The 26,929-nt window shown below is 24.7% G+C and overlaps 10 protein-coding genes across 11 annotated transcripts; 5 read left to right on the top strand and 5 right to left on the bottom strand.

Moving 5' to 3' along the window:
* Positions 1-1,008: 1,008 nt before the first annotated feature.
* LOC103577681 (peroxiredoxin-2) lies at positions 1,009-2,428 on the top strand. The gene is made up of 5 exons (XM_008558436.2): positions 1,009-1,361; positions 1,506-1,623; positions 1,709-1,948; positions 2,046-2,211; positions 2,294-2,428. The coding sequence occupies exons 1-5, from the start codon at positions 1,175-1,177 to the stop codon at positions 2,348-2,350; spliced, it is 768 nt and encodes a 255-aa protein (XP_008556658.2). The 5' UTR covers positions 1,009-1,174; the 3' UTR covers positions 2,351-2,428.
* LOC103577680 (chromatin assembly factor 1 subunit B) lies at positions 2,387-4,651 on the bottom strand. The gene is made up of 6 exons (XM_008558435.3): positions 4,374-4,651; positions 4,148-4,280; positions 3,768-4,074; positions 3,421-3,684; positions 3,107-3,334; positions 2,387-3,027 (listed from the first exon to the last, which is right to left on the bottom strand). The coding sequence occupies exons 1-6, from the start codon at positions 4,518-4,520 to the stop codon at positions 2,484-2,486; spliced, it is 1,623 nt and encodes a 540-aa protein (XP_008556657.1). The 5' UTR covers positions 4,521-4,651; the 3' UTR covers positions 2,387-2,483.
* Positions 4,652-5,044: 393 nt separating this feature from the next.
* LOC103577679 (eukaryotic translation initiation factor 2 subunit 2) lies at positions 5,045-7,186 on the top strand. The gene is made up of 6 exons (XM_014444009.2): positions 5,045-5,190; positions 5,434-5,691; positions 5,801-5,960; positions 6,303-6,493; positions 6,646-6,930; positions 7,011-7,186. The coding sequence occupies exons 1-6, from the start codon at positions 5,173-5,175 to the stop codon at positions 7,053-7,055; spliced, it is 957 nt and encodes a 318-aa protein (XP_014299495.1). The 5' UTR covers positions 5,045-5,172; the 3' UTR covers positions 7,056-7,186.
* A 372-nt stretch (positions 7,187-7,558) lies between these two features.
* Positions 7,559-11,981, bottom strand: LOC103577678 (1-phosphatidylinositol 4,5-bisphosphate phosphodiesterase gamma-1). The gene is made up of 4 exons (XM_008558433.2): positions 11,765-11,981; positions 10,592-11,662; positions 10,305-10,511; positions 7,559-10,192 (listed from the first exon to the last, which is right to left on the bottom strand). Exons 2-4 carry the CDS (start codon positions 11,533-11,535, stop codon positions 7,564-7,566), a joined length of 3,780 nt encoding a protein of 1,259 aa, XP_008556655.1. The 5' UTR covers positions 11,536-11,662; positions 11,765-11,981; the 3' UTR covers positions 7,559-7,563.
* A 330-nt stretch (positions 11,982-12,311) lies between these two features.
* LOC103577677 (putative peptidyl-prolyl cis-trans isomerase dodo) lies at positions 12,312-13,407 on the top strand. 2 transcript variants are annotated; one of them, XM_008558431.3, is made up of 4 exons: positions 12,312-12,434; positions 12,551-12,645; positions 12,756-12,962; positions 13,041-13,407. In XM_008558431.3, the coding sequence occupies exons 2-4, from the start codon at positions 12,591-12,593 to the stop codon at positions 13,259-13,261; spliced, it is 483 nt and encodes a 160-aa protein (XP_008556653.1). In that variant the 5' UTR covers positions 12,312-12,434; positions 12,551-12,590; the 3' UTR covers positions 13,262-13,407. The 2 variants fall into 2 exon arrangements, with proteins under 2 accessions (XP_008556653.1, XP_008556654.1); XM_008558432.3 differs by having other exon boundaries at positions 12,313-12,423.
* A 719-nt stretch (positions 13,408-14,126) lies between these two features.
* Positions 14,127-19,259, bottom strand: LOC103577683 (myosin-IIIb). Its single transcript, XM_053741741.1, has 7 exons — positions 18,627-19,259; positions 18,270-18,551; positions 15,240-18,174; positions 14,921-15,174; positions 14,620-14,831; positions 14,393-14,473; positions 14,127-14,301 (listed from the first exon to the last, which is right to left on the bottom strand). The coding sequence occupies exons 1-7, from the start codon at positions 18,957-18,959 to the stop codon at positions 14,127-14,129; spliced, it is 4,272 nt and encodes a 1,423-aa protein (XP_053597716.1). The 5' UTR covers positions 18,960-19,259.
* A 130-nt stretch (positions 19,260-19,389) lies between these two features.
* Positions 19,390-21,170, bottom strand: LOC103575976 (phenoloxidase-activating factor 2). The gene is made up of 5 exons (XM_008555988.2): positions 20,736-21,170; positions 20,509-20,624; positions 20,191-20,435; positions 19,667-20,099; positions 19,390-19,591 (listed from the first exon to the last, which is right to left on the bottom strand). Exons 1-5 carry the CDS (start codon positions 20,845-20,847, stop codon positions 19,436-19,438), a joined length of 1,062 nt encoding a protein of 353 aa, XP_008554210.1. The 5' UTR covers positions 20,848-21,170; the 3' UTR covers positions 19,390-19,435.
* A 214-nt stretch (positions 21,171-21,384) lies between these two features.
* On the top strand, positions 21,385-23,747 carry LOC103575974 (inactive peptidyl-prolyl cis-trans isomerase FKBP6). Its single transcript, XM_014444012.2, has 3 exons — positions 21,385-22,076; positions 22,193-22,472; positions 22,556-23,747. Exons 1-3 carry the CDS (start codon positions 22,036-22,038, stop codon positions 23,636-23,638), a joined length of 1,404 nt encoding a protein of 467 aa, XP_014299498.1. The 5' UTR covers positions 21,385-22,035; the 3' UTR covers positions 23,639-23,747.
* Positions 23,748-23,940: 193 nt separating this feature from the next.
* On the top strand, positions 23,941-25,266 carry LOC103575982 (pancreatic triacylglycerol lipase). Its single transcript, XM_008555994.3, has 4 exons — positions 23,941-23,971; positions 24,045-24,484; positions 24,589-24,940; positions 25,011-25,266. Exons 1-4 carry the CDS (start codon positions 23,941-23,943, stop codon positions 25,256-25,258), a joined length of 1,071 nt encoding a protein of 356 aa, XP_008554216.2. The 3' UTR covers positions 25,259-25,266.
* LOC106694038 (transient-receptor-potential-like protein) lies at positions 24,835-26,535 on the bottom strand. Its single transcript, XM_014444014.2, has 6 exons — positions 26,484-26,535; positions 26,282-26,403; positions 26,058-26,206; positions 25,674-25,800; positions 25,338-25,585; positions 24,835-24,925 (listed from the first exon to the last, which is right to left on the bottom strand). Exons 3-5 carry the CDS (start codon positions 26,186-26,188, stop codon positions 25,373-25,375), a joined length of 471 nt encoding a protein of 156 aa, XP_014299500.2. The 5' UTR covers positions 26,189-26,206; positions 26,282-26,403; positions 26,484-26,535; the 3' UTR covers positions 24,835-24,925; positions 25,338-25,372.
* Positions 26,536-26,929: the final 394 nt, after the last annotated feature.

Raw genomic sequence — 26,929 nt, 5'->3', positions numbered from 1 at the left:
ATTGACTCGGATTTTTATTTAAATATTGCTAGAAAATCGATCATTTCTTTTTCCAAAAAAAAAATTTACCCCACCCCCTAAATTTATTTTTTTTTTGATAGACAATATTTTTCTCTACCCCCTCCGACACTTTTTTATTACAACTTTGTCAATATCTTGGAAGATAATTTCCGCTCAATTTTAGCATAATTTAAATAAAGTTTATATGACCGAGAAAATCAACGGGACCGAGGCTCGGAATAATCGACATAGGGTGAGGCGTGGGGAGGTAGAGGGGGATCCGTAACTGACTCCCGCGTTTACCACTTGTAAAAATGAAAAATTGGTGAAAAAAATAATTGAAAATTCAGAAATTTTGGAAATTTTTTCATAGTTTTTTTCGAGTTTTTTAAGGAAATTTTTTATCATTTTCGAAGGAAACTAGACATTTTAGGACGACAAATTGAAAAAGTAAGTGAAAAAAAAAGGAAATTTGGAAAATTTTAGAATTTTCCCAAGTTTTTTTAATTTTTTTCATTAAATTTGATATATCATTTTCGACAAAATTTAGACTTTTTTTCTCATAAAAAACTCATAAAAGTACGGGGATATTGTCAATATTTAAATTGCTAAGTAGGTTGTCGATGTTGCCAGGAGGGGTGTTAATACTATGTAATTATTGAATAAGAGTTCCCTGTTGCGTGTTAAAGCGACAACACGTCCAAAAAACATGGTCCGGGATTTCATCTGCCACCTCACATTGGCTGGCTGCAGATGTTAAGCACAACAACAATTATATACAAGTTTACACTACGTGATCTTTAAATCATCCGCTCCACTACACCAACGGCAAACCATCAGCCAGGGCGTAACATTATCAACAGACGTATTATCAACAGACGTATTATCAACAGACGTAAATTAACATTTCGATCGTTCAAACTGTCGGTTTTTATTTTTTTTATCCTTTTTATTCTTGTATCGTTTTTTTCCACGTTGCATCTTTATTATCATATATTATTTGTACATAAAAGTATAGTAAAATTTATTTTGTCACTTTTATATATAATCTAGACTAGTGACACGTAGTGTTGTTGTTGCTGTTGTTGTTTTTAATGTTATTTTTTTTATGTTTTTTATATATTATTTACACTTTTTATTACCAAAACTATATTCTATCTAAAGATAGTACAATATGAAGTGCTTAACTGTCGTTAATTTTTCACTAGCTATGCTATATTTAACAAGCTACAAAACTCATGTTATAGCAAACCATTATTCAAATAATGATAACGAAGCATGTTATTCATATGCCGGGGGTTCCGTATATCCAGCCGGTACACAGCACGCTGGACATCAATTGCATACAACTAAAGCAGTTAGTAAGTTATTATTATTATTATTATTATTATTATTATTATTATTATTATTATACCATTTTATTATAAATACTATAAAAAATAATAACATTTTTTTCAGTATTGTAAAACAAAATTATTAATAAATATAATTACTTTTAATTTTAGTTGGAAAACCTGCGCCTTATTGGGAAGGTACAGCTGTTGTAAACGGGGAATTCAAAGAGATAAAATTAACTGATTACAAAGGAAAATATCTTGTATTCTTTTTTTATCCACTCGATTTGTAATTTTTAAAATTTTAATCAATTCTCATCGTTTTCTTACTTATATATTTTCGTTTTTCATCTTTGTTTTTGTTTTTCTTACAGTACATTTGTGTGTCCAACTGAAATTTTAGCATTTTCCGATCGTATTAAAGAATTTAATAAATTAAATGTTCAAGTCGTAGCAGCATCCGTAGACTCACAATTTACTCATTTAGCATGGATTAATACACCACGTAAAGAAGGCGGTTTGGATAAAATAGAAATACCATTATTATCTGATTTAACTCACAAAATATCAAAAGATTATGGTGTTTATCTAGATGATCTAGGTCATACATTGCGGTAAAAAAAAAATTACTTTATTATTATTATTATTATTATTATTATTATTTATATTTATGTAAATAATCAAGTTGTTATTTTTAATTATTATAAACAGTGCATTATTTATTATTGATGGAAAAGGAATTTTACGACAAATTACAATGAATGATTTACCAGTTGGTCGATCAGTCGATGAAACATTACGTTTAGTACAAGCATTTCAGTATACCGATGATCATGGAGAAGTTTGTCCAGCAGGATGGAAACCAGGACAAGATACAGTATGTTAATACAATACATTTTCATTATTTTTTATTTATTTTATTGAAAAATTTATAATTTATTATTATTATTTTGTTACAGATTATTCCAAATCCAGTTGATAAAAAAATATTTTTTGCTAAAAATATTGAATTATAATAAAACATCTTAAATTTGAATGAATAAAAATAAAATGTTTTTGATGTATTTTCCAACAAATAAAGCAATTACTTTTTACTTTTTTTCCCCTTTCAAATTTCATTATTGGATAAATTATTTTTTAGTTTTATAACTATTGCTCTTTAGCGCGTTTGGGACTTGAAATCGTTATCAATTTAACTCGTCTAGGTGTTTTAACAGACAAATTTTGTGTATTTTCAATTTTAGGTGGTGTTATTCGTACAGATTTATTATTGTCTGGTATATTTTTTGGCGTTTCAATATTACTTGTATCATTATAGACCAATTTAATGTCTTCAGTATCTTCTAAATTTATCATTTGTATTTCATTAGTTGTAACTAAACTAACTTTATCATTTTTAATATTTAAATTACATTTTTTATTATTAATATCAGTTGATTCATATTTTATCACATCAATATCCATTGCTTCATTATCTACATCAGGTAGAAAATCAATTTTTTCATTATGTAATATATTTTTTTTCTTATCATTTTTTACTTCATCAACATTTGATTTAATATTACCATTTATTGAATTTATTGATAATGGTTTATTAACAGTATAAATTTTACCCAATTCGCCTTCTTGAAAATGTATAATTGAACAATAACCGTCTGTTGATGATACAACTAATAACCGACCGTCTGACGACCTAATTAATAATTTAAAAAAGAATCATATAAATTTAATTTTAAAAAATAAATTATTTTTAATTAAATATTAATACTTACCACGTAACATCAGTAAGACGGGTATAATGTATATTAGATATAATAGCTATTGGTGATATTTGTTGTGTATCATAAATAAAAACTGATTTTTGTGTTGCTACTGCAAATACTAAACGATATGGTAATGCTATAAGTGCGACTGGACCTTGATTTCGTAACTCAAAATATAATGGGCAACATCTTACGGCAATAGTTGGTTCATCTAATGTTGGTAATACCATTATTGGCCTGCAATATTAATTAAGTTATATATACATATTAATACAGATAATTAAAAAAAAAATTTAATAACAGATACAATAAAAAAAATTTACTCTTTAATATTATTGCGTGAAAAAATAATTATTGCATTAGAAAGACAATCCGTTGATTCTTGTGAATCAATAATACCTGATGGTGCAATTATCAATGAACCATCAATAGTAAATGTCAATCTACGAAAATACGATTTAAATGTATCATCACAAAATAACCGTATTATTTTATTTTCAAGCAAATGTCCTGGTGGTGTTGGAATTCTTGACTTACTAACACGTTGTATTGTTTTCATAGTATTCAAATCAATTAAACGACACTGTCTGTAAAATTATTTAAGTATTTTAATTTAAAAATAAAAAATTAAAATTTTATATATAGATATATATATATATATATATATTACCTGTCAGTACTTAAAGTTGTAATATATTGATTACATGGATCCCAAGATACGCCTTGAACAAATCCTTTATAATCTTGTAATATACTAATGCTACGACCTTTTCGTACATCCCAAACAATTGCAGTATTATCAACAGATCCTGATACAAGCATATTATTGTCTGGTGACCAGCTTATATCATAAACATCTTCTAAATGTCCTCTTAATACTTTCCAGGATGTCCATTGTTCTTCATTTATATTTTCTTCACCTGGTAATGCTGGTGGTTCCGTACCTTCTCTATGTTTCCATAAAATTATTACCGACTCTATAATTTAATAATATATATATATATATATTATTTAGGTAAAATTTTTATTTTATATTTTATCATTATTTACCATCATCTCCAGTAGCTAGAATTTCTCCAGAAGGTGAAAAACGTACGACATTAACTGTTTTTTGATGACGATTCAACTCAGCAACACAATTAACTGAAGCTACACCTAATTCATTTATTGTTACATGCCAAATCTAATTAAAAAAAAAAAAATAAAAAAAAAGTAAGCAAAAAGTATTAATAATGATAATAATAATATAATTAATAAAATTTAAGAATTTAATTACTAAAACATGTGAATCAGCACCACCAGTTGCTAAACGCCAATACAATTTGCCATTTACATCATCTTTAATTTGTTTACATTGCTGTATGTCAACACTTAATACTGGATCACGATTGTGCCATGATATTTCTGGTATTGTACACTTCATAGTAATATAATTAATAAAGTTTAAGTATGAAAAAGATAACCTCAAAAGAGCTTGTAGAATTTTTAGAGATAAAACCCCATTAAATTTTCAATTCCCGCTAATTTTGTATATTTTTTTGTGTTATTTTTATTATTATTATTATTATTATTTATGTTACTTTCCTTTATGTTGGTCAACATGTAATTAAAACATTATATTTTTTTTTTCTTTAAGTTTGTCAGATTGTATACATAGGTAGTAGTAGTATCCGTATGTGTGACAATCATGACAGCATGACAGTGTATAGATATGTATGTGTTATATGTGTGTGATGAAATTATTCTAGTATAGTTGGATCAGCGAGACTTTGCGTTCGGATACTTTCGGTTTTCTATCCCCACCATCTAAATTTAATACCTGAGAAATACTTCGTGAAAGTGGGGGTATATAACCGAAGCGAAAAGTCTCGCAAATCTAACTATACATATGTGTCAATATATTTAAGTACAGGTATAGTTAAGTATGTTATACGTATAGTGACGTATAGTAAAGTCACTCCAAGTCTTTAGAATCTGATGCAATCGACATCGTGGTTCAAAGCTTTTAGATAAGTTAAATTAAACTCCATTATTTTATTAATATATAAATTATTTCATCACTAATAACATTAAAAATGGAAGAAGAAGATTCGGTAAGTACTTTATTACAATGATAAATACTTTATTTCAGCATATAAACATTATATTTGACATTTATCACGCCTATTGATTTTTATAACCTCTTTTTTTTATGATATTTATAGTGAATTTTATTAATCATTTAAACAAATGTAATTATAATAAAAATTGATTAATTAATTAATAATCCGATTAATGTTTTTTTTTTTTTTAGTTCTCGGTATTTAATATAATTTTTTAAATAATTATTTTTATAGATATTTGATCCTACGTTAAAGAAAAAAAAGAAAAAGAAGAAGACAACGTTTGATTTAGATGCTGCTATTGTTGAAGGTGGTAGTGGTAATGAAGGTAATGACGGTGTTCCTGATAAAGAAAATCAAGAACCTGAACAACAATTACCAGAGGACGATGATGCATTGGATTTAGAAAACTTTGGAAAGAAAAAAAAGAAAAAAAAGAAAACTTTTAATCTAGATGATGGTGATAATGCAGCATCTGAAAATAAAAAAGAGGTAAAATATGTCACTTTTTTTTTTTTTTTTTGTTTACTTTATAATTTAACTATTTTTTTATAATTAAATCGCTATTATATGGCTTAAAATAACAACAATATTTCTATAGGATGCAATGGAATCAAGAACTGAAGAAGTAGCAGCTGATGATAATCTTGATTTGGATATGGATTTCTCAAAGACGAAAAAGAAAAAAAAAAGTAAAAAAAAGGATTTCGATGAATTAGTTGCTAAAGAGGATAAAAAAGAGAGTGACGACAAAGACAATGGTATTTATTTATTTTTTCTGAATAATTATATATAGCCAAAATAAATTACTCTTATTATTATTATCATTATTTTTTTTTATCTATTATTATTATTATTATTATTATTATTATTATTATTATTATTGTTATTATTATTTGTTAACATGCTGCACTCATTCTGAGCGAAGTGCAGAGTATGGTAAGACAGCTGATAAAAACTGTTAATTGTCTTACACTTGAAAAATATTTATTTAAAAATACAATGCACCTGTTTAATTTATTTTTAATATATTTTTTAAAACAAATATAATCATTTAATTAAAAAAATATAGATAATAAATCAAGTATAATGTTAAATTACAGTGGAAGATACAAGTTTATGGGTAGGATCTGATAGAGATTATACTTATGATGAATTATTATTACGAGTTTTTAATATAATGCGTGAAAAAAATCCTGATATGGTGGCTGGTAAAAAACAAAAATTCGTTATGAGACCACCACAAGTTGTACGTATTGGTACTAAAAAGTCATCATTTGCTAACTTTACTGAGGTAATACTTGATATTTATATATATATACGTTTAATACTTAATAAATCATAACACACATATGAAACAAAATAATAATAAATGTACTTTATTCTTTTTTTTTTTTTTTTTTTTTTTTTTTTTTTTTTTTTTTTTTTTTTTTTTTTAAATATCAGATCTGTAAAACTCTTCATCGACAACCGAAACATTTATTAGACTTTTTGTTAGCTGAATTGGGAACAAGTGGTTCTGTTGATGGTAACAGTCAGCTTATTATTAAAGGAAGATTTCAACAAAAACAAATTGAAAATGTATTACGTAGATACATCAAAGAGTATGTTACTTGTCATACTTGTCGTTCACCGGACACTATTTTACAAAAAGATACGAGACTTTTCTTTTTGCAATGCGAGACATGTGGATCGAGATGTTCGGTAGCTAGTATAAAATCTGGTTTCCAGGTAATTTTTTTTTTATTTTAATTACTATTTATTATTTTAATTTTAATTTTATTATTTACTAATTTATTAAATAATTACAGGCTGTTACTGGTAAACGTGCGGCCATACGAGCTAAAACAGCTTAAAATACTCTTCAACATCTATTTAATATACATAATGCATTAACAGAAAAGAAAATGAAAAAAATAACAAAATATCCAAGTCTCTGCTAATAATTATATATGTAACAGTAAATAAATTGTTCAATTTTACCGAATTTATTATTTTATTTATTTTTTTTTTTTGCAATTTTTTATAAACTTATAAAAATTTTTAAATTTATTAAAATAATTAATCATCATGCAATTATGTTGAATTTAAATAAATTACTAAGTATTAAAAAAAATTAAAACAGTATATCGTTATTATTATTATTATTATTGATACTATTAATTTATTTTTCGTAAAAATATAATTCTATGTAAATTACATGGAAGAAATATATCACTTCTATATATAATATATAATTAATTGATTAAATTAAAATTTTTTTTTTATTTATTAATTTCACGTTTAAAAATTGATATTAAATTAAAAAAAAAAGTAAAAACATTTTTTTTTTAAATCTAAAAGAAATTATAAAAATAAATAAATTTAATTATTTATAAATTTATTAATAGTTATATGTACCAACAATGAAGCTAATTCAAGATCTTCACTATACTGATTTTTCAATGGTACACTACGATAACCAGTTCTTAAACATTTAACTGGATAAGTAGCTTGTCCAATAAAATTACAATCGCCAAAAACATCTTCATCTTGAACTAAAAATCTAATAAATGAAAAATTAGTATTAATAATATTAAATTCACATGATTCATTCCATATTGGATTAAATCCATTATCAGATATTGTTTTAGTTGTTAATTTATTTCCATTATCGTAATCAGCACCAATTATTTCAATTTCAACATAAGGACTAACAATACTTTTACCACCAGATTTATTTAAATGTCTAGCTCCAATTATTTTCAATTTTATTTTAAATCCTTCGATTCCTTTTAATAATTTTTTATCATATGCATTATAATTATCATCAAACATAAAATCTGGTTTTAATATATAACCAGAATAACCATTTTCACGAAATTTAGCTTGATTTAATTGCATTGATTTATCACCTGTTTGATAATTAAGAGCAACCATTTGACAACCAGAATTCCATAATGGTATTGGATTATAATTTGATGAATCAATACGTTGTCCTTTTGGATAAACACGACTAAATTGTATTTGATGATATTTTACAAAAAATTTATGTTCACTTTGACAAATTAGTTTTTCAGCTTTTGTTTCTGGAAAACTACTCATTTCATTATAAACAAAATATTTTTTATTGATACGTTCATTATCAAATGGTACTGATCTACAATAAATAATAAGATTTGACATTTCTTTAGCTATTCTCCATGCACGTTCTATTTCTTTATTTTGATTTTCACGTGCATTTGCATGTTGTGCTGTTTCTTTAATAATATCCATCCATTCTAATGCTATTTCTTTCGATATTGTTGCTGCTTCAAATACTGTACACATATTTTGATTTTGTATTTTAATACTCCATTCTAAACCAGGTCTATCATTATTAACAGCTATATCAACAACAATACCGGTTATATCAAGTGAACCTTTTTGTAAATTACCAAGTATTTTAGATGTATCTCTAGATTGATGATTATTATTATCAATATCAATAAAATTATTATTGTCTTGAGATTCTATTTCTTCAACGTAATTTGCTGGAAACCAATGTTGTTTTTTACCACCATAATCACCACGCCACCATCCACCGTCTTGTTTATGTACATTTGTTATAATCGCATGTTTAACAAATGTTAATTCATCATCACGTCTTGCTTTATAATCATAAATAGCTTTAACAGTTATTTTTGAAATAAATATAGCTGGATCCATATAACCAGGAATACCATAAACAGAATTATCATCATCATCATCGTCATCAACATCAATATCATCATGATTATTAGTAACAGTAGAAGTAGAAGTAGTAGTAGTAGTAGTAGTAGTAGTAGTAGTAGTTGTAGTAGTAGTAGTAATACCAATAGTAGTTACAATAGCAGTAGTAGAAGAAACAGCAATAGCATTATTTAATGTTAAATCATCAATATCGCGACGACTAATTGGATGACAAAGGCGTATTTTTTTATATAGTGGATTACGTTCATAATAATTAACTAATTCAATTAAACTTTCAAATTGTATTGAACCAACAGTATATAAACGTCCTTCTAATTTAATACGACAATGTTTTATTTTATTTTCAGCACGAAATGATATTGCATAAGTATTTAATTCTTTATCACTTGGACGTACTAAAAATGCACCATTTGTTGGTATACGTTTTAATATATCTTGAGCAATATTACGTGTACAATCAGAATGCCACCATTCTTTTTCTTCATGTTTACATGGTTGTGGTACTGGTTCACGTAATGTTATTACAAATTCTTGACTACGTAATGAATTATTACGATAATGTGTTATTAAACTATATAAACTATCAAAACATATACTATCAATTAAATAATATTTTGTTTGTCCCAATTGTTGTTTTAATTTAATACGACAATGATTAACTTTACCTTTACGCCAAAATGATAAACAATAATCACCAACAAATGTAACACATTGTCGTACTAAAAATGTACCATCACCAAGATGTGAATAACGACGTAATAATTCTTCAGCTTCTTCACGGCCACGTGCTAATTTACCATGAAACCATTTTTCACCAAAATGTAATTCATCATTTGGTACACCTTCTAAATTTTTACGATTAATTATTGAATTATTATCATCATCATCTTCAAGTTCTATTTCATGATTTTGTGAAAATGTATCGGTATAAAAAATATTTTTAGTTGTTAATATAAAAAAATGAGGATACCATTCACCATCATTTTGATCTTGTAAATAAAGTATACCATTTTTAACAGTATTACGTAAATCCATTTCATGTGTTGTATTTATTTCATTACTACTACGTGCTATAAATGTTGATTCATCAACGCCATCAGGTAATTTTTTATGTTTTAAAATTATTTTTCCACGTAATGAATGTGGTGATGGAAGACTTGTTTCATTTTTTTCAACTGGTTGTGTTAATAATGCATCACCAAATATTTCTTGCATTGCTATAGCCATTTTTCTTTGTTGTGGTAATGTACAATTATCTTCAATTGATATTATAACTGGATATCTGTTGGTAATATATTTTTAAAATATAATATATAATAATAACAACATAAATAATAATAATAATAATAATAATAATAATAATAATAATAATAATAATCAAAATAATAACTTACTCAGATGTAACAAATGCATGTTCTTTTATTGTTTTTATTACATCGAGAAATTTTATTTTTGTTGTCAATGTGTGACCGTGAAAAATAAAGGGCATGCCATCAGGGCCATCCCAGCAATCTAATTCAATACATCTACAACCAGCTCTTAATGCTCTGATATAAGCTTGACAGCTACTTTCACTACTTATTTGATCACCCATTAAATATCTGCAATATAATTATTAAAAATTGAAAAAAAAAAAAATATATAAATTTATACCATTTTTTTTTGTGTTATTTTTTTTTACGTATTATGTGATGAAGCAATCCAATAATGTGATAATGGCCGTGTCATATCATGTGTTACTCGATCATATTTATGATTCCAAATATCATTTTGTTTGGAAAATAAAAAATTAATAAATTCTAAACACGTAAAATATGGATCTTGTACATCACGTTGTGGATCTTGTAGATAATCAATCATAAAACGTGATACATCATTACTATTATTGCCAAATTGTTGTTCTTGTTGTTGATTAATTAAAAAATTTTGAATATCCTGTAAACTAAACATATTACCGGTCGACGAGTAACTCAATAATTTTTTCCAATCTGGAAATGTTGTGTAATCAATTAATAATTTATAATATAAAATAACAAAATCATCAAATCCCAATTCAGTACGATCACGTGTATCAACTTGTTGAAATACTTGACGTAATTTATTTGTTGATATTTTACAACTAGCACGTGGCATAAAACTTTTAACATCTTTAAGTGTTACCATTTCACGATTATTTTCCATAAAATAAAATTCTTTACGTAACCAACGTTCAACTTGTAATGGATATGGTGCTTTTATTGTATCTTGTACTAAATAACGTAAACCTTTTATCCATAATTCACATTCTTTTTCACTAAATGCTGATGCAGATAAAGTTTTTAAACGAAATTCAGAGCCATAATAAATAACAAAACAACGTAAATTTTCAATTTTTTTAGAATCTTCAGGCCATTTATCAAATTCACGTGAATTTTTACCAATAATTATTTCTTTTATTTCACGTATTTCAACAGAACCATCAAATGGACGATGAGTTGGACTCTTTGACCATACTACTTGTCGTGTTTCTCGACGTATCATTAATGTTTTTTTTTCGGGTTTTTTACGTTGAAAAAATTTTGTTACTACTGTACCACGTTCTAATTGGCTTATTATTTGTTCCATTTCTGGTATTATTCCACTCATTTTTTTTCACACTTTTATTTAATTTAAAAAAAAAAAAAAAAACAAAAAAAGTTTTTTTTTTAATTTACATTTTAAAAAAATATAATTATTATAAATTTGTTATCCAATAATTTCATTTTGATTAAATCTGAAACAAAAATTAAAAAAATTAAAATTTTTATTGCTCAACATAGCTTCGATGTTCTAATTTAAATTAATAAAAGGATAATCAATATATGGTAAAAATTACCTCGTTGTAAAAGATGAGATCTATCAAGATAATATTAAAAAAAAAAAAACATGCACGATGACAATAAATGATCGAGAAAATATAAATATATTTATGCAATAATCATAAAAATAGTTAGAGATAAAATTTATCTAATAACTATAGCAACGTTGTAAGTTAATTATTAACTTAAATTATAAAAAATAATAATTATAATTTGAGAATTAAAATTTGGTAAAAAAAAAAAAAAAAAAAAACAACAGATTTAATTAGTTAACTTTTAAGCTAAAAAATTAAGTCATCGGTCAGTTAGGTTATTAAAAGTAAAATAAAAGTATAAAAATTTATAATTTTATACAACAAAGTTAAGGTTAAGATTTTCATTTATTTCTCATCTAAAGAACAAAATTTTCTTTACCATCATTAAAGAATGATGAATAAGCTTCGAATTTATATAATAGATGTCTCTGTATGGCGTATTGGGAAAAAAAAAACTACGGAGGATAGAGGTCTCTACGTCTCTAGTCTCCATAGTTCTTACTATACCATATATATCATCGAGATTTCGAGAGCTCAACAATCGAAATCGACTACACACTCCCCATGTTCCCAACTCTTCCATCCGAGCAATTCCGTGACAACTAAATATACCATATACCATTCAGCCACATTCAGCACCAGTAAGTGTGTTGTGAGTATTGATTACTTCCAAAAATAATTTAACGTTAAATTAATTTAAAATAATAAGTTTGTTATGTTTATTATAACTATTTAATTTAAATAAATAATAAATTCATTAATCAATAGATTTATCTTTTCAAATAAGAAAAGAAATAATAAAATAATAATGTCTAACGAAGAATTGCCGAAAGGATGGGAAAAACGACTCAGCCGATCTACCGGTACGTTTTGTAAATAAAAAAAAAAAAAATAATAATAATAATAAATAAATAAATAATAATTTTAAAACTATAAAATAAAATATTAATGTTGAATAATTTAATATTATTAGGTCAACATTATTATTTAAATATTTATACAAAAGAAAGTCAATGGGATGTGCCAACTAAGCCAGCACAGCCTTGTGACAATGGAGATGAACCTGATGAGGTTCAGTGTTCACATATACTTGTAAAACATCAAGGTTCTAGACGACCGTCTTCCTGGAGAGAACAAAATATTACAAGATCTAAAGAGGAAGCACTCGATTTAATTAAATGTAAGTTTTTATTTATTTATTTGTTTATTTTCATTTAATTTAATATAAATTAAATAAATGTTAATTTTATTTTAACAGCATACAGGGAACAAATAGTGTCAGGTAAAGCAACATTTAGTGAATTAGCATCAAAATACAGCGATTGCAGTTCAGCAAAACGTGGTGGTGATTTAGGTCCATTCGGTCGTGGTGCTATGCAAAAGCCCTTTGAACAAGCGGCATTTGCATTAAAAGTTGGTGAATTGTCTTCTCCAGTGGATACAGATAGTGGAATTCACATAATCGAAAGAACCGCTTAAAACTATTTAATCAATTTTTTTTAGGTATTATCATTATTATTATTATTATTATTATTATTATTATTATTATTATTATTATTATTATTATTATTATTATTATTATTATTATTATTATTATTATTATCACCACAATATTTCACAAAAAAAAAAAAAAAAAAAACTGCAAAAGATCCGGTTCTATAGTTTAATTGATTTTCTCCATTTATTTTTGATTTCGATATTCAAATAACTGAAAATTAAAAAAAAAAGCATTTATATATATATTTCTTTTTTAAATACAATTTTATTGGTAATGAATTCTGTCGTGTTAAACTATATATTAAAAAAAAAAATGTGAATTTTAATTTTCTTTTAATTTTAAATTTATTACGTCGTATTTAATAAACTAATTATTAAATGATCGATTTTGATCTACAATAAAAACTTGAATAGCTAATACTAATTAATTATTTAATGATATTAATAATAAATGCATTTTGATTATGGCTATGTAATTATTATTTCTATATTATTTAAATTGTTGTTAGTATAATTCTGGAGCTGATCCGTATATTAATTGTAATGTTGATATACGTATATTTGAAGATAACTCGTTTGTTGATTTAAATAATTGAGTTGTTTTACGTAATTTTGATGTACAACTCATTAGTCGTTGTACTAAAAAAATTAAATAATTTATTAGTTGGTAGATATATTTATAAATATTAATAAACAACAAGTATTTAAGTATAAAAAATTAATTAATAATATTAAGAAAAAAAAAAGTAATGAATAATTTTACCTGGAAATTTTTCATTATTCCTCTGTTAAATTAATTTTAATTAATTAATATTTAATTATGAGTAATATTTTAAATATGAATTATTTATAAGAAATTTAACCTTATAGAATTTCCAGAACTTTCTGTCATTGTCGTTGGTTGTCTCAGGGCTTTGTGCCATATATCCGATAGTTGTTGTTCTGGTGCAATCGCGTAGTCGCCTTGTGATTTTATTCGATCTTCTCTTTCTGATTTCATCTCTAGAACTTGAGTTTGGCGACTAGATAAAAAATTATTATTATTATTATTATTATTATTATTATTATTATTATTATTATTATTAATATTGTTTTAATTTAAATTAATAATACCTCAACGATGGGTGAAGGTCATTTTCCAGCTGTATCAGCGGTGAGTCCCAGCCAACTTCGTCTTCTTCGAATTCCGAACCACTTTCGATGTGAATGTCAAAATAATTAAAAAAAAAATAATAATATTAATTTAAGCTCCTTTAATTAGCATTTTTTGTTTTTTATTTTTCTTTATTAAACAATGATAATAGTAATAATAGTTATTATTATTATATTTATATATTTACCTGCTCATTTCATCTTTTAAATCTTTATAATATTTAACAGTGTCATCATCCCCTGGTTGACTATCATCACGATATTGCATTATTGTCTCAACCATTTTAAATCCATCTGGGCGTGAATAATCTTCTGGTAGTTGTTCATCAATATCTGTCAATCTTAATCCTGGTTTATTACGACGTAAATATTTATGAACTTGTTGATTATTCATATGAACCTATTAAATATAAATATAAATTAATAATTTTTATATATAATATATATAAATAAAAATTATTATTTTTGTTTTAGTTATTTATTTATTACATTTTGTGAAAATTGAATAAGATCAGCTTGTCTTAATTTTGGATGAATTTCATCTATTTGTGATGGTTTTATTTGACGAGATATTTCACGTTTATACCATCGATGAACAATTAAAATAGCATCCTCATTACTTACACCTTCATTTATTAATGCTTCACGTGCTTCGGATTTTTTATCATATTTATTTAATATTTCTTTAAATTTTTCTTCAAGCTCTGAACCAAATTTTTTTCTTATTGTATATCCACGGAAATCTATTAATATAAATTAAAATCATTATTTATTTAAATTAAAAATAATCTATGTAATGTTTACTTACTACTTTGAATAATAACGGCAGCGGCATTATCTTGATTTATTTTTTCAATATTATTTATTGATGAATTATTTAAAATTTCATTATTTTCTTCTCTCAATTGTTGAATAATTTTAGCAGAATTATATGCCTGATGAATTGGAGTACTAATATGATCTTGATTATTAATATCAACTTGTTCACTAATACGCTTTCTTAATAACCATCCTCTAATATGTCGTTGTAATGTAACAACTGAACATGCCAATTGCCATTTTTCTTTTCTATAATGAATTTTAGCAAGCCATCTTCTTACACAAGCTTGTACCCTAACAATTTTTTTTAATTGTTCTTCATACATTTTAGATAAAAATTCAACATGATAATATTTTAAAAATACTTTTGTTTTACCTAATGCCCAACCATCAATTTTTAAACGTATTAATAATAATCGACAATTATCACGATTAGCAACAACAATTTCATCCCATCCAAATGCTAAAAAACAATAACGTTTAAGAAAATCAGCAAATAATATACGATGAGAAAAACCATTTTGTCTTATACGTATTGTTTCTAATACACCACTATAACGTAATTGTTTAATAACTTTATCATTATCAAATAATTTTTTAGTTGAATTATCATTTGGTTTAATACAACGTACAAATTGTGGTGTACCTGATACCATTTTTTGTAATAAATCCATTAATGAATAACGAAAATATGTTGATATTGTTTGTTGAACACGTGATTGTGATGATAATGGACGATTTAAATATTTATCATGTGTATTATTATTGTTAAAATGTTTTATTGTTGTGGTTGTTGCAGTATTATCACATGTTGCTGAATATAAATTACCAGTTTTAGTAATAGGACATTGAAATAAAAATCTTATCATGTCATATTGTGATTGACGTATTAATTGTATAACTTCAGGTGGTAAAAAATTACGATTTTTATCAAGAAATCCATCAGCTTGATAAACAACACGACCAGAAAAATGATTAACAGCAAAACATATTGCATCTGATTTAGGACGTACATAAAATTTTGATTTAATATTATTATGAAATTTTTCAATTAATGATTTATCGTTAGCTCCTGGAAATCTTGTTTCTTCATCTAATAATGCCAATAAACCTAATGGTTTACTTAATAACATATCTAAAACAGGACGATTATCATAAAATTCAATTAAATCAACAGGAATACCTTCAGCTATATATTCTTGTTGTTCCCATGTAAAAATATTTTGATTAAAATAAAATTGTATTTGTTCATTAGCAATATTAATACATAATTGTTCAAATGAATTTTTTTGAAAATTTTCAAATCCAAAAATATCTAATAAATATATTGTTAAAGGTTCATAATTCATTGTACGATTAAAACTAATATGATTATTTATTTGATTAACAATCCAATCAAATAAACGTCCATATAAACCTTTAGCCATAGCATCTCGTGTTGATTTAGCTTCATCAATAGTATTATTACGTGTTATTGTTTCACCTCGTGTTACAACAGATATTGAAGTTAATGTTTCTAATAAATCATAAGATTCAATTCCTAATAAATTAGCAACATTATTTAATGGTTCAATATCAACAACACTTATTTTATTATCATTATTATCCTCATGATCATCATCATTATTAATTATTTGTTTAAATTCAATATTACCAAGATTTAATATTGCTGCAAGTACTGAATAAATAGTATCAACTTGATTTTCATGAAAACCAATTATTTTAAAACTTTTATTAACTTGATAATATTTATTTATATTTTTATCATCATCATTATTATTATTATTATTATTATTATTATTATTATTATTATTATTATTATAACTTAAATATTTATATAAATTACGATGTTGCAAATAATCAATATTAAATTGTTTTAATCGTCCATCAGCATTTAAACCCTCAATAATATAATAAAATATATGAAAATTACATTCACCAATAGTTTGTCTAACAACACGTGATTGTTCAAGCAAATATACGGCAATACGTGCACCAGTAACTTTACCACCTTTTGTCATTGTTAATTCTAAATATTTACCAAAACGTGATGAATTAATATTAATACCAGTTTTAGCATTACCAAATGCTTCCATTATTGAATTTATTTCAAGTATTTGTTCTTCAATATTACGATTTGGTGCTTTACTTAAATATACTAATTGTTTAAGTAATAAATTAGCACTTTCAGTTTTACCAGCACCAGATTCACCACTTATTATTATTCCTTGATTAATACGTTGATGAAGTAAAGCTTGATAAGCTGAATCAGCAACAGCAAAAATATGCGGTGGATTATCTGATCTTGCTTGTCCACGATAACGACGTTGTTCTATTGATGTATATAATCCAAGATTACAATAAGGATTAATAGCTATTAAAATATCACCAATATATGTATAAATTTGTTCATCTTTAAATCTTTGTTCTAATTGTTTAATAATTATTTCTTCATTAAATGAATCTAATGCCGCTAAATCATCAAAATATATTTTTTTTGGTTGTGCTTTACGATCTATTTTTAATTTACCATGTTTTGTTGTTACTTGAATAATTCGACGAGAAATATTATTATTTATTGATTTTTTATATTCTATTTCTTCTTTAAGTTGTAATTTTATTTGTGGAATCATAAAATTAATTTCATTTAATAATGGATGTTCTTTTAATTCAGTTGCATATGGCCGATGTTCAAGATCTTTTACTAAACATTCGGTTATAAAATCTGATAATTCTGGTGAATGAATATCAGGATTTTTTAAACTTGGTGGTGGATTACGGGGAATTTGAAATAATGCACGCATTGGATGTAATTCAGATAATGGTGGATCACCTTCAGCTAATTCAATTGTTGTTATTCCAACTGACCATATATCACAACGACAATCGTACGTTAAATCTAATTGTTGCTCACAAGCTATTACCTGAAAATAATTATAATTTTTTTTTTTTTTTTTTTTTTTTAATTAATTACTTAAAAAAATAAATAATAATTAATAAAAAATAAAATGAAAAAAACCTCAGGTGCCATCCAATATGGTGTACCAACAGAAGTATTTTTTCTTGAAATATCTGTATCAAGATGTGTTGATACACCAAAATCAATTAATTTAATATTTCCATCTTCAGTCAATAATATATTATGACCTTTTACATCGCGATGTATACAATTATTATTATGCATATAAATAAGTGCCTCAACAGTTTCTTTTATTATATATGCTATTTGATTATCAGTTAAACGGCTTCCACGTTTTTTAAGTCCCTGTACAAGGTCTGTTACTGATCCTCCAGTACAAAGCTATACTCGAAAATATAAAAATTATTACTATTACTATTATTATTATTATTATTATTATTTATATTATAAATTTACCTCTAAGACAAACCACAATTGATTTTGGTCATTCAACGAATCAGATTTTTTAAAATATAAACCATAAAACAATGGTATATTTGGATGACAACCCATATCACGTAAAATTAAATATTCTTCTTCAATTTCTTCAATATTTTCCGCAATATTTTCTAATATTTTAATAGCTACACGCATATCAGTTTCTTTATCATAAGCTGAATAAACTTCTCCATAAGTTCCTTCACCAATTAAATCTTGTAACTCAAAACGTTCACTTGGATCGGGCAATGAATCAAAATCAATATGTTGACTTAAATTACTGTATGCCAAATTATTAGATGGGTTTGCCATTTCTAATTTAAATTATTTAAATATATTAATTTCATTACAATTAACAACTTTATAAATATAAATATTACAAACCAATAATATCCATAGTGAATATGATATTATCACCAATAGCTGTGAGCTAAAACTGAATTTACTTTTGTTATAATAAGATACCTAGTAAACGCTGAAATTGGATCATATGTATTATGAGGTTGATATATAGAACATGATAAAATACTAGGTTTCTTAATGCGAGATATATTTTTTACTGCTGAGGTGATGGTTTTTATACATAATCAATTAATTGATTTTGTTTTTTAAACTTTTTATACTTATAAAGTTATTTAAACGCCTGTCATTCATTATTTATTATCAATAATAAAAATTTATTATCATATTATTTATTATCAATAAATTATAAATATATAAATTGAATAAACTGAGTATATAAATAAACAATAATAATAATAGTAATAATAATAATAATAATAATAATTTTAACTCATATTTTTATAAATCCAAGGTAAATAATTAACAACATTAACATAAACTCCTGGAACATCTTGTGCACAACCGATTCCCCAACTAACTAAACCAATAACGCTCCATTGTTGAGTGCTAGATTGATATACTAATGGTGCACCACCATCACCCTAAAAATAATTTAATTAAAAATAATAATTTAAATATAAATAAATTTATGTATATATAAAAAATATAATTATTACAGTGCAAGCATCTTTTCCAGTTTCACCACCGGCACACATGAAACTAACTCTATCTAAAATAAAAGCCTGACCCAATCTAGTATTGCGAAGTCTATTTTCACAACTCGATTGATCAACAATTGGCACCTCAACCTGTCTTAATATATTTTGATAACTTCCAGTAGGTCCAAAAGCATTTTTACCCCAACCAGTAACCCAACATCTTGTTCCAGTTGCTGGCATTGCTGTTGGCAAACACGCAGTATTAATATGTGGACTTGTATCAAGTGGTACAATTCCAAAAATTTTAATTATTGCAATGTCATTATAAAGAGATTGAGAATTAAAATTTTCATGAATTTTAACACTCGCTGGATTATATTCTTGATATGGATATGGTTCATTATTTTCTATACCATTCCAATCACCAAGTCTTACTTTAAACTGAGTATTTCTGTAAATTTCAAATATATATATTTTATAATATATAATAATTATGACTATATTTAAAATTGAATTAAAAATTTTATATAGGTTTACTCAACGGATATGTTACAACTTTATGAGCAGCTGTAAGAATATGTGTAGGTGTGATAAGTACACCTGAACCGATGTACTCATTATTTAGTTTTAAAAGGGCAACTTGCCAAGGGTATTGTCCATACTTGGCTATTCCTTGTGGTTGAGCTGGTGAATTTGTTATTTTTTGTATTCCACATGAATTTGTTAAATAATTTCCTGATGTACCACAACACAAGATTTGACCTGATGGACATCCTCCTTGTGTACCCTGTACATATATTATTATAAAAATGATAAATAAAATAAATTAAATATAGCTTTTTTTATATTTTTATACTTACTTGATTGACAATTCTTATGTCTATTGAAGGTGGAGATGTCAATGATGGTACTGATTGACACAAACCATTGACAATACAATTACAATTTGAATTAATTCGTCCACTTGTAGTTGTTGCTATATAAAAAATATTAAATAAATATATAATTATTTAAATAATTTAGTATTTTAATTTTTACAGATTTAGACTTTTATTTATCATAACAATATATGTATAACTATTCTCACTTGTTCCACTAAAAACAATTCCATCATGAATTGATGGAGTTTGGGCAAAAGAACAAACAAATGCTGTTAATAGTATAAATTTACCCAAACAAATTCTACTTAATTTTATCATTTTCTTTTAACAAAAACAAATTATTTAAACTGAAGAATATTTTTAAAAATATTTAGTGAAATCTACAATTGAATTATAATCGGTACAATAATACATCACAACTAAAAATAAATTTTTCACTACTAAATACTCAGTTTTATACGTCCTCAGGTCATTACTAGATTATTATCATTTTTTGTTCCTTTTTTCTTTGTTTTTCATTAATGTTACACATGCTAAATGAATGAATAATGTTCCACTTGAGTTAATTAAAAAAATAAAAGTAGTATGTTAGAGGTATTAACAACTTGTTTCTTCACACTCTGCCATGTATAATAAGAGAAAAAAAAAAAAAAAAATAACGTAAATGCATCCAGCCGCGAAATATTTAATAGCTCAAGCTCGGCCTTCTTTATTCTGGATTTTCCCCGTTTCACTATAGTAATTATAATAATTATATAAATATATATATATACAAATAATTTGTTGAATTGACTATATTGTTATCATGTTAAATCTGTCGTGTAAAAAAATAAAATAAGTCATAACTTCCGATGGGAATTTTATATTTCGTAATCGCTATTTTCTTCTTTTTCGCTAAGTATATAATTGATAGTTACCATTGTTGTTATTATTGTTGTAATTAACCAGTAAAAATTTCTTTTTTTAGGTCAAAGACAAAAAATAATTAATTTTTAATCTTATAGTGTGTAAGATAATAGAAACAATTGTTTACAATAATAAATAATTATTTTTATCTATTTTTAGTTAAATAGTAGATTATATGATTAATATTCCCGCAAATATTACACTTTATTTAGTGCGCTGTCTTGCTGTAAATATTTGAATCGAAAAATGTTTTCTCCTTTTTCCATATCAAATGTATACATATTACATAATAACCACGTGATCTTTGTGAAATGTAAATGCTTCGGTTTCGGCTTTCGGCACCATTGACTGCCATTGACTCTACCAACCTACTCGACACCGGCACATCTTTTTATCTAAGCCAGAATTATACTATCAGACTGCTTGTGATTTCAGACACGTTCAAAAAAAAAAAAAAAAAAAAAATATATATATATATATATATTAAAAATTTAAAAGTGAAAATCTCTCTGATTCTAAGCATTCCAAGTAATTATTGTACTTTATGGCCCTCGACTCACATAATAACCTAAAAATATACATAAATTTATATAAATAAATATGGCTAAAATTATAGATCCAGTGTTGGGAGTTAGCCTCAGGTACGTTATTAATTTATACTTATTAAAATTTTTAATTGTTGTAATGTTTTTAAGACAATGTTTAACAGTTTTATAAAAAACATGATTTATATTTATATATAATTTTTTTATTAAAGAGATTTGATGTCAGATGATGGTATGGTGTTTAATTTTGGAAATGAATTTGTTGAAAATAACGACGATGATACTTTTAAATTTGATCAAAATATTGATTTTACGGATGATGAGTTGCTTAAATTCATGAATCTTGAAATATCAGATGATGAAAATGAGTATGATAATAAACAAAGCAGTAATAAAGATGATGATAATGAAAATTCTAAAGTTCCAATGTCGCCAGGTTTCAATTTTGATAAAATAAAAGAAAAAATGACAAATTTACGTGATGATGGAAAAGTAAGTTTTTCATTAAAATTTTAAATTAAAAAATAAATAATAATAATAATAATAATAATAATAATGAATTATTTTTTGTTTAGATTAAAAAATTAATTCTTAAAAATGGTATTGGAGAAACAGTAGCTAAAGATTCACAAATAGTAATAAAATATTCAGGTTATTTAGAAGGTCAAGATAATCCATTTGATTCAACTTATCAACGTCATTGTGCTGATCGTTATCGGTTAAATCGGGGCGAATTAATACATGGTTTAGAATTATCAATTCAAAGTATGAAGAAACATGAGGTATCAGCATTTTTAATTGATCCAGATTTAGCTTATGGTGAAATAGGATGTTGGCCAAATATTCCTGGTAATTCAGAAGTTTTGTTTATCGTTAATCTAATAGATTATGCAGACAATATTGCTGCTGATGATTATGAGTCACTTGAACCAGAAGAGCGTAAAGTATTTAATAAAATTGAAAAATTTATTGAAAATTTATTATTAATTGGTGGTGATAATTATAAACGTGGACAAATAAAACGTGCAATACGTGATTATAAACGTGCTATTGATCGTTTAGAAGAATCAAAATTCAATAATAATAATAATAATAATAATAATAATAATAATGAAGAAGAACGTTATAAATTATTAATATCACGTGCCTATCAAAATTTAGCACTTTGTTATAATAAAGAGGATATGCCACGTAAAGCTTGTATTGCTTGTAATAATGTTATTAATAAAACAGCTAAAACTTATTTTCATTATGGACGTGCATTAATTAAAATGGGAGAATATAAAGAGGCATTAGAAAAATTAAATCTTGCATTAGAAATGAGTCCACGTAATGATGAAATAATGAAAGAAATTGGTATTGCTGATAAATTACAGCGTAAAAATATAAAAACTGAAAAAGATATGTGGTCAAATTGTTTGGGTATGGAAAAATTAACATCTGAAATTAAAAATATTGAATACAAAAAAATAGCTAATGAATTTTGTAATAATTTTATTAATAATAATGATGTTATGAGACAACCATTACCCGATGGAATTGATTTATTACTTAAAGATTCTATAAGAAAAGCAGCATTATTATTGGGTATTAAAATTACATCTGTCAATAAATATGGTAAAGAAAGTCTTTATCTTGAAAAATCTAATTATCAGTAATTAGGTTTAAATATTATAATTAATTAAGTTTATTATTTATTAGTATAATAATGTATTATTAGATTTATTATTATTATTATTGGTATTACATCAACATATATAAATTACACGATAAATATAAAAAAAAATATGTAATAAGTATTATTGTATTGAAAAAAATAAACAAATTAAATTTAAAAATAGATATTATGTTTATTATTATTATTATTATTATTATTATTTTTTATTCTTGAAAAATGACATAAAAGGACAATATCTTTATAAAATTATTGTATTGTGATAGTCAGTATTAAACCGTTAAAATGTCTATAGCAACATTATTTATTACTACCGGTATAAAATTTATATATATTTTTTCTTTTTCATTAATTAAATAAAATAGTTGATATATTTTAATAATTAATAGGATTTTTCAATATATTAACAAGGGGCATTATATGTATGTCGTTACAAGATAATTTTCAAGATTTAACTAAAGAAAAAAAGTTAATCGATACATTTGGTCCATTATCTATTGAGAAAAATTACGAATTAATATTAAATGATCCATTGGAAGCAATGTTAGTGCCGGATCAAGATATTATGTTTCATTTATTTACTAGAAAAAATCCTGATAATTATCATTTATTAAAAATATATGATAATAATAATTTAATTAAATCATCTTTTAATTTTGAATTATCGACAAAAATAATAATACACGGTTGGACTGATAATTTTAATGCTAATTGGATTAAACAATTACGTAATAATTATTTATTAATTGATGATTATAATGTTATTTGTGTTAATTGGTTTCCTGTTTCTGCAAAAGAATATAGAATAGCTGCTAAATTAACACGACAGGTTATATTTTCTTTTATTATTATTATTATTATTATTATTATTATTATTATTATTATTATTATTATTATTATGTTAAATTTATTTATTATTGATAATAATTTTAGATTGGTGATTATATTGGTAAATTTATCGATTATTTGAAGATAAACGGTAATATTTCATTAAGCATGATACATATATTGGGACACAGTTTAGGTGCACATATTGCGGGATTCGCTGGTAATAAATTGTCAGGTAAAATTGGTAGAATAACTGGAATGGATCCGGCACGTCCATTATTTGAAGCCCCAATACTTAAAGATACGTCTGATAGATTGGATTTCTCTGATGCTATTTTCGTTGATATTATTCACACTTGTGCGGGTACTGTCGGTTTTGTTAAACCTATTGGACATGTTGATTTTTATCCAAATGGCGGTACTTTTAGACAACCTGGTTGTCCTGTATTTATAACACGTAATTATTTTATTTTTTAGTATGTAAGTAACAATAATAATAATAATTTAAATTAAAATTAAAATTATAGAATATTGCAGTCATGGAAAATCACATGAGTATATGTCAGAATCAATAATACATCCTGAAGAATTTATTGGTTTAAAATGTGACAGTTGGAAAAATTATAAATTAAATAAATGTTTTGAAAATAATATAACAGCCACAATGGGTGAACATATAAATATAGATACACGTGGCATATATTTTTTGGAAACAAAATCAGATTATTTATTTATAAAATACGATACTATACCAAATTCATTTTCAATAATTTAATTTTTATATTATTGATCGTTAATACATGTAATTTTAATTAATTAATAGTAATAATAATAATAATAATTAATGTATTTACGTATTTATGTTTAAATAGTAAAAAGTGAGCAAATTTTATAAATTAATTTCTTCAGTTAATGAATTACTGCTTGATGGTTTTTCAACAACATCACCAAAACGCATTCGATATTTTTTTCTCACTAAATTCCAATCAATAACATCGTTAATATTTGGCATTCTTTTAATTGATTGTTGACTTCCTATTGGACTCTTATTACCAGATAATGCTATTAATGATTTTTTTTTTTCATTGCGTCTCAAAACATTCTAAATAGAATAACAATTAAAATAATAATAATAATAATAATGATAACTATTGTTTAATTTATTTTATTTTTTTTTTAATTTTACTTACTGAATGTTTAACAAATCCATGCATTACACTCATACGTTTCTTTTTAGAACGTCGTTTTTTATATAGTTTTAAAAAGTATTCAATCCAAGTTGTCAATAAATTCAATGGTGAGGGTGCTGTTTGAGTTCTTACGTAGCAATCCAATGTTAACAAAAAAAAAATATATCAAAATCAAATATTAATGTAAGTTGTGATAACTGGTAAGTGATAATCTGATAATGATAAGACTTGACAAGCAATTCACTTATAATATTATTATATACTTAAAAACTAGAGTTATTTTTAGGTCATACAAAATGTGATGGCTATAAGTGAAGCTTTTAAAGAACATATATATATATATATATATATATATATATACATGATATAAGATGATATACTTACTTTTGCATACTACGAATGAGTTTACTGAGACCATACTTCCATTCAATGTCACTTTGAGATTGTATACTCTGATATGTGTCACTCATCATTGCAATAAGTAGATTAATAAGTATTATAACGCTTACAAGCATATAAAGTGAAAATGATACCTAAACACATAAAAATACAATAAACTTAATTAATATATGTTTTTAAATTTTTTAATATGATAATAACAATAATACCTTAAAAAGATATTTTGTCCAAAGTGGTTGACGATTTCCCGCAAATATAAAATCATCCGTATCTTTTTGTCCGAATATAGCAAAAAAAAGATTCTCTGTTACGTCTATTGGATTAGCAAGCACTGTAAAAATATATTTAAAATACATTAAAAAATATTATAAACAATTTTTATACAAACAATAAATTATTGACAATATTTACAAATTAATAATAATAAATGTCTACAACTATTGGGAAAAGAAAAACAACAGCATTCCAGGTATTATAATTCTAAAATAATAAAACATTATTATTTTGGGCTATAAGGGACAAGGGATTTAATTGGATGCATGCTTTTTTTCAGTTTTATTTTTTATCTTGCAAGCACGGGTATTTCTTAATACCTCCATGCTATAACTTGTATAATTTTATAATTTTTAAATCGAAACAAATAATTCAATAATAATAATGAATTATTTATTTGTGTAATCACAAAAAGGTGCACACTAATGAAACATGTTATCATCTAAATTGCTAAATACTACTCTGAATAAATAAATTTTATAATATATATCTATTTATATTTTATATTATTATTATTTTTTTTTCTATTATTTATTTATATATAATAGGGTGGGACTAACCATATTAACCATATTACCATCTCT

The sequence above is a fragment of the Microplitis demolitor genome, chromosome 9 (genome assembly GCF_026212275.2).
Source record: "Microplitis demolitor isolate Queensland-Clemson2020A chromosome 9, iyMicDemo2.1a, whole genome shotgun sequence".
NCBI classification, from domain to species: domain Eukaryota; kingdom Metazoa; phylum Arthropoda; class Insecta; order Hymenoptera; family Braconidae; genus Microplitis; species Microplitis demolitor.
The sequence above is the reverse complement of the archived record's forward strand: the minus strand, read 5'-3'. Positions and strand labels throughout refer to the sequence as shown.

Coding starts and splice junctions, on each gene's coding strand:
- LOC103577681 (XM_008558436.2), top strand. CDS start 1,175: ATGAAGTGCTTAACTGTCGTTAATTTTTCACTAGCTATGCTATATTTA. Junction 1,624..1,708: donor TTTTTTTATCCACTCGATTT/GTAATTTTTAAA, acceptor TTTTTCTTACAG/TACATTTGTGTGTCCAACTG. Junction 2,212..2,293: donor GGAAACCAGGACAAGATACA/GTATGTTAATAC, acceptor ATTTTGTTACAG/ATTATTCCAAATCCAGTTGA.
- LOC103577680 (XM_008558435.3), bottom strand. CDS start 4,520: ATGAAGTGTACAATACCAGAAATATCATGGCACAATCGTGATCCAGTA. Junction 4,281..4,373: donor GTGCTGATTCACATGTTTTA/GTAATTAAATTC, acceptor TTTTTTAATTAG/ATTTGGCATGTAACAATAAA. Junction 3,685..3,767: donor ACAACTTTAAGTACTGACAG/GTAATATATATA, acceptor ATAATTTTACAG/ACAGTGTCGTTTAATTGATT.
- LOC103577679 (XM_014444009.2), top strand. Junction 5,692..5,800: donor CATCTGAAAATAAAAAAGAG/GTAAAATATGTC, acceptor ATATTTCTATAG/GATGCAATGGAATCAAGAAC. Junction 6,494..6,645: donor CATTTGCTAACTTTACTGAG/GTAATACTTGAT, acceptor TTTAAATATCAG/ATCTGTAAAACTCTTCATCG.
- LOC103577678 (XM_008558433.2), bottom strand. CDS start 11,535: ATGAGTGGAATAATACCAGAAATGGAACAAATAATAAGCCAATTAGAA. Junction 10,512..10,591: donor ATTGCTTCATCACATAATAC/GTAAAAAAAAAT, acceptor ATTATATTGCAG/ATATTTAATGGGTGATCAAA. Junction 10,193..10,304: donor CATGCATTTGTTACATCTGA/GTAAGTTATTAT, acceptor TATTACCAACAG/ATATCCAGTTATAATATCAA.
- LOC103577677 (XM_008558431.3), top strand. CDS start 12,591: ATGTCTAACGAAGAATTGCCGAAAGGATGGGAAAAACGACTCAGCCGA. Junction 12,646..12,755: donor ACGACTCAGCCGATCTACCG/GTACGTTTTGTA, acceptor TAATATTATTAG/GTCAACATTATTATTTAAAT. Junction 12,963..13,040: donor AGCACTCGATTTAATTAAAT/GTAAGTTTTTAT, acceptor TTATTTTAACAG/CATACAGGGAACAAATAGTG.
- LOC103577683 (XM_053741741.1), bottom strand. CDS start 18,959: ATGGCAAACCCATCTAATAATTTGGCATACAGTAATTTAAGTCAACAT. Junction 18,552..18,626: donor AATTGTGGTTTGTCTTAGAG/GTAAATTTATAA, acceptor TTTCGAGTATAG/CTTTGTACTGGAGGATCAGT. Junction 18,175..18,269: donor CATATTGGATGGCACCTGAG/GTTTTTTTCATT, acceptor AATTATTTTCAG/GTAATAGCTTGTGAGCAACA.
- LOC103575976 (XM_008555988.2), bottom strand. CDS start 20,847: ATGATAAAATTAAGTAGAATTTGTTTGGGTAAATTTATACTATTAACA. Junction 20,100..20,190: donor CATAAAGTTGTAACATATCC/GTTGAGTAAACC, acceptor TGAAATTTACAG/AAATACTCAGTTTAAAGTAA. Junction 19,592..19,666: donor CTGGAAAAGATGCTTGCACT/GTAATAATTATA, acceptor AATTATTTTTAG/GGTGATGGTGGTGCACCATT.
- LOC103575974 (XM_014444012.2), top strand. CDS start 22,036: ATGGCTAAAATTATAGATCCAGTGTTGGGAGTTAGCCTCAG. Junction 22,077..22,192: donor GTGTTGGGAGTTAGCCTCAG/GTACGTTATTAA, acceptor TTTTTATTAAAG/AGATTTGATGTCAGATGATG. Junction 22,473..22,555: donor ATTTACGTGATGATGGAAAA/GTAAGTTTTTCA, acceptor TTTTTTGTTTAG/ATTAAAAAATTAATTCTTAA.
- LOC103575982 (XM_008555994.3), top strand. CDS start 23,941: ATGTCTATAGCAACATTATTTATTACTACCG. Junction 23,972..24,044: donor AACATTATTTATTACTACCG/GTATAAAATTTA, acceptor AATAATTAATAG/GATTTTTCAATATATTAACA. Junction 24,485..24,588: donor CTGCTAAATTAACACGACAG/GTTATATTTTCT, acceptor TAATAATTTTAG/ATTGGTGATTATATTGGTAA.
- LOC106694038 (XM_014444014.2), bottom strand. CDS start 26,188: ATGCTTGTAAGCGTTATAATACTTATTAATCTACTTATTGCAATGATG. Junction 25,801..26,057: donor CTCATTCGTAGTATGCAAAA/GTAAGTATATCA, acceptor TTGCTACGTAAG/AACTCAAACAGCACCCTCAC. Junction 25,586..25,673: donor ATGGATTTGTTAAACATTCA/GTAAGTAAAATT, acceptor TATTCTATTTAG/AATGTTTTGAGACGCAATGA.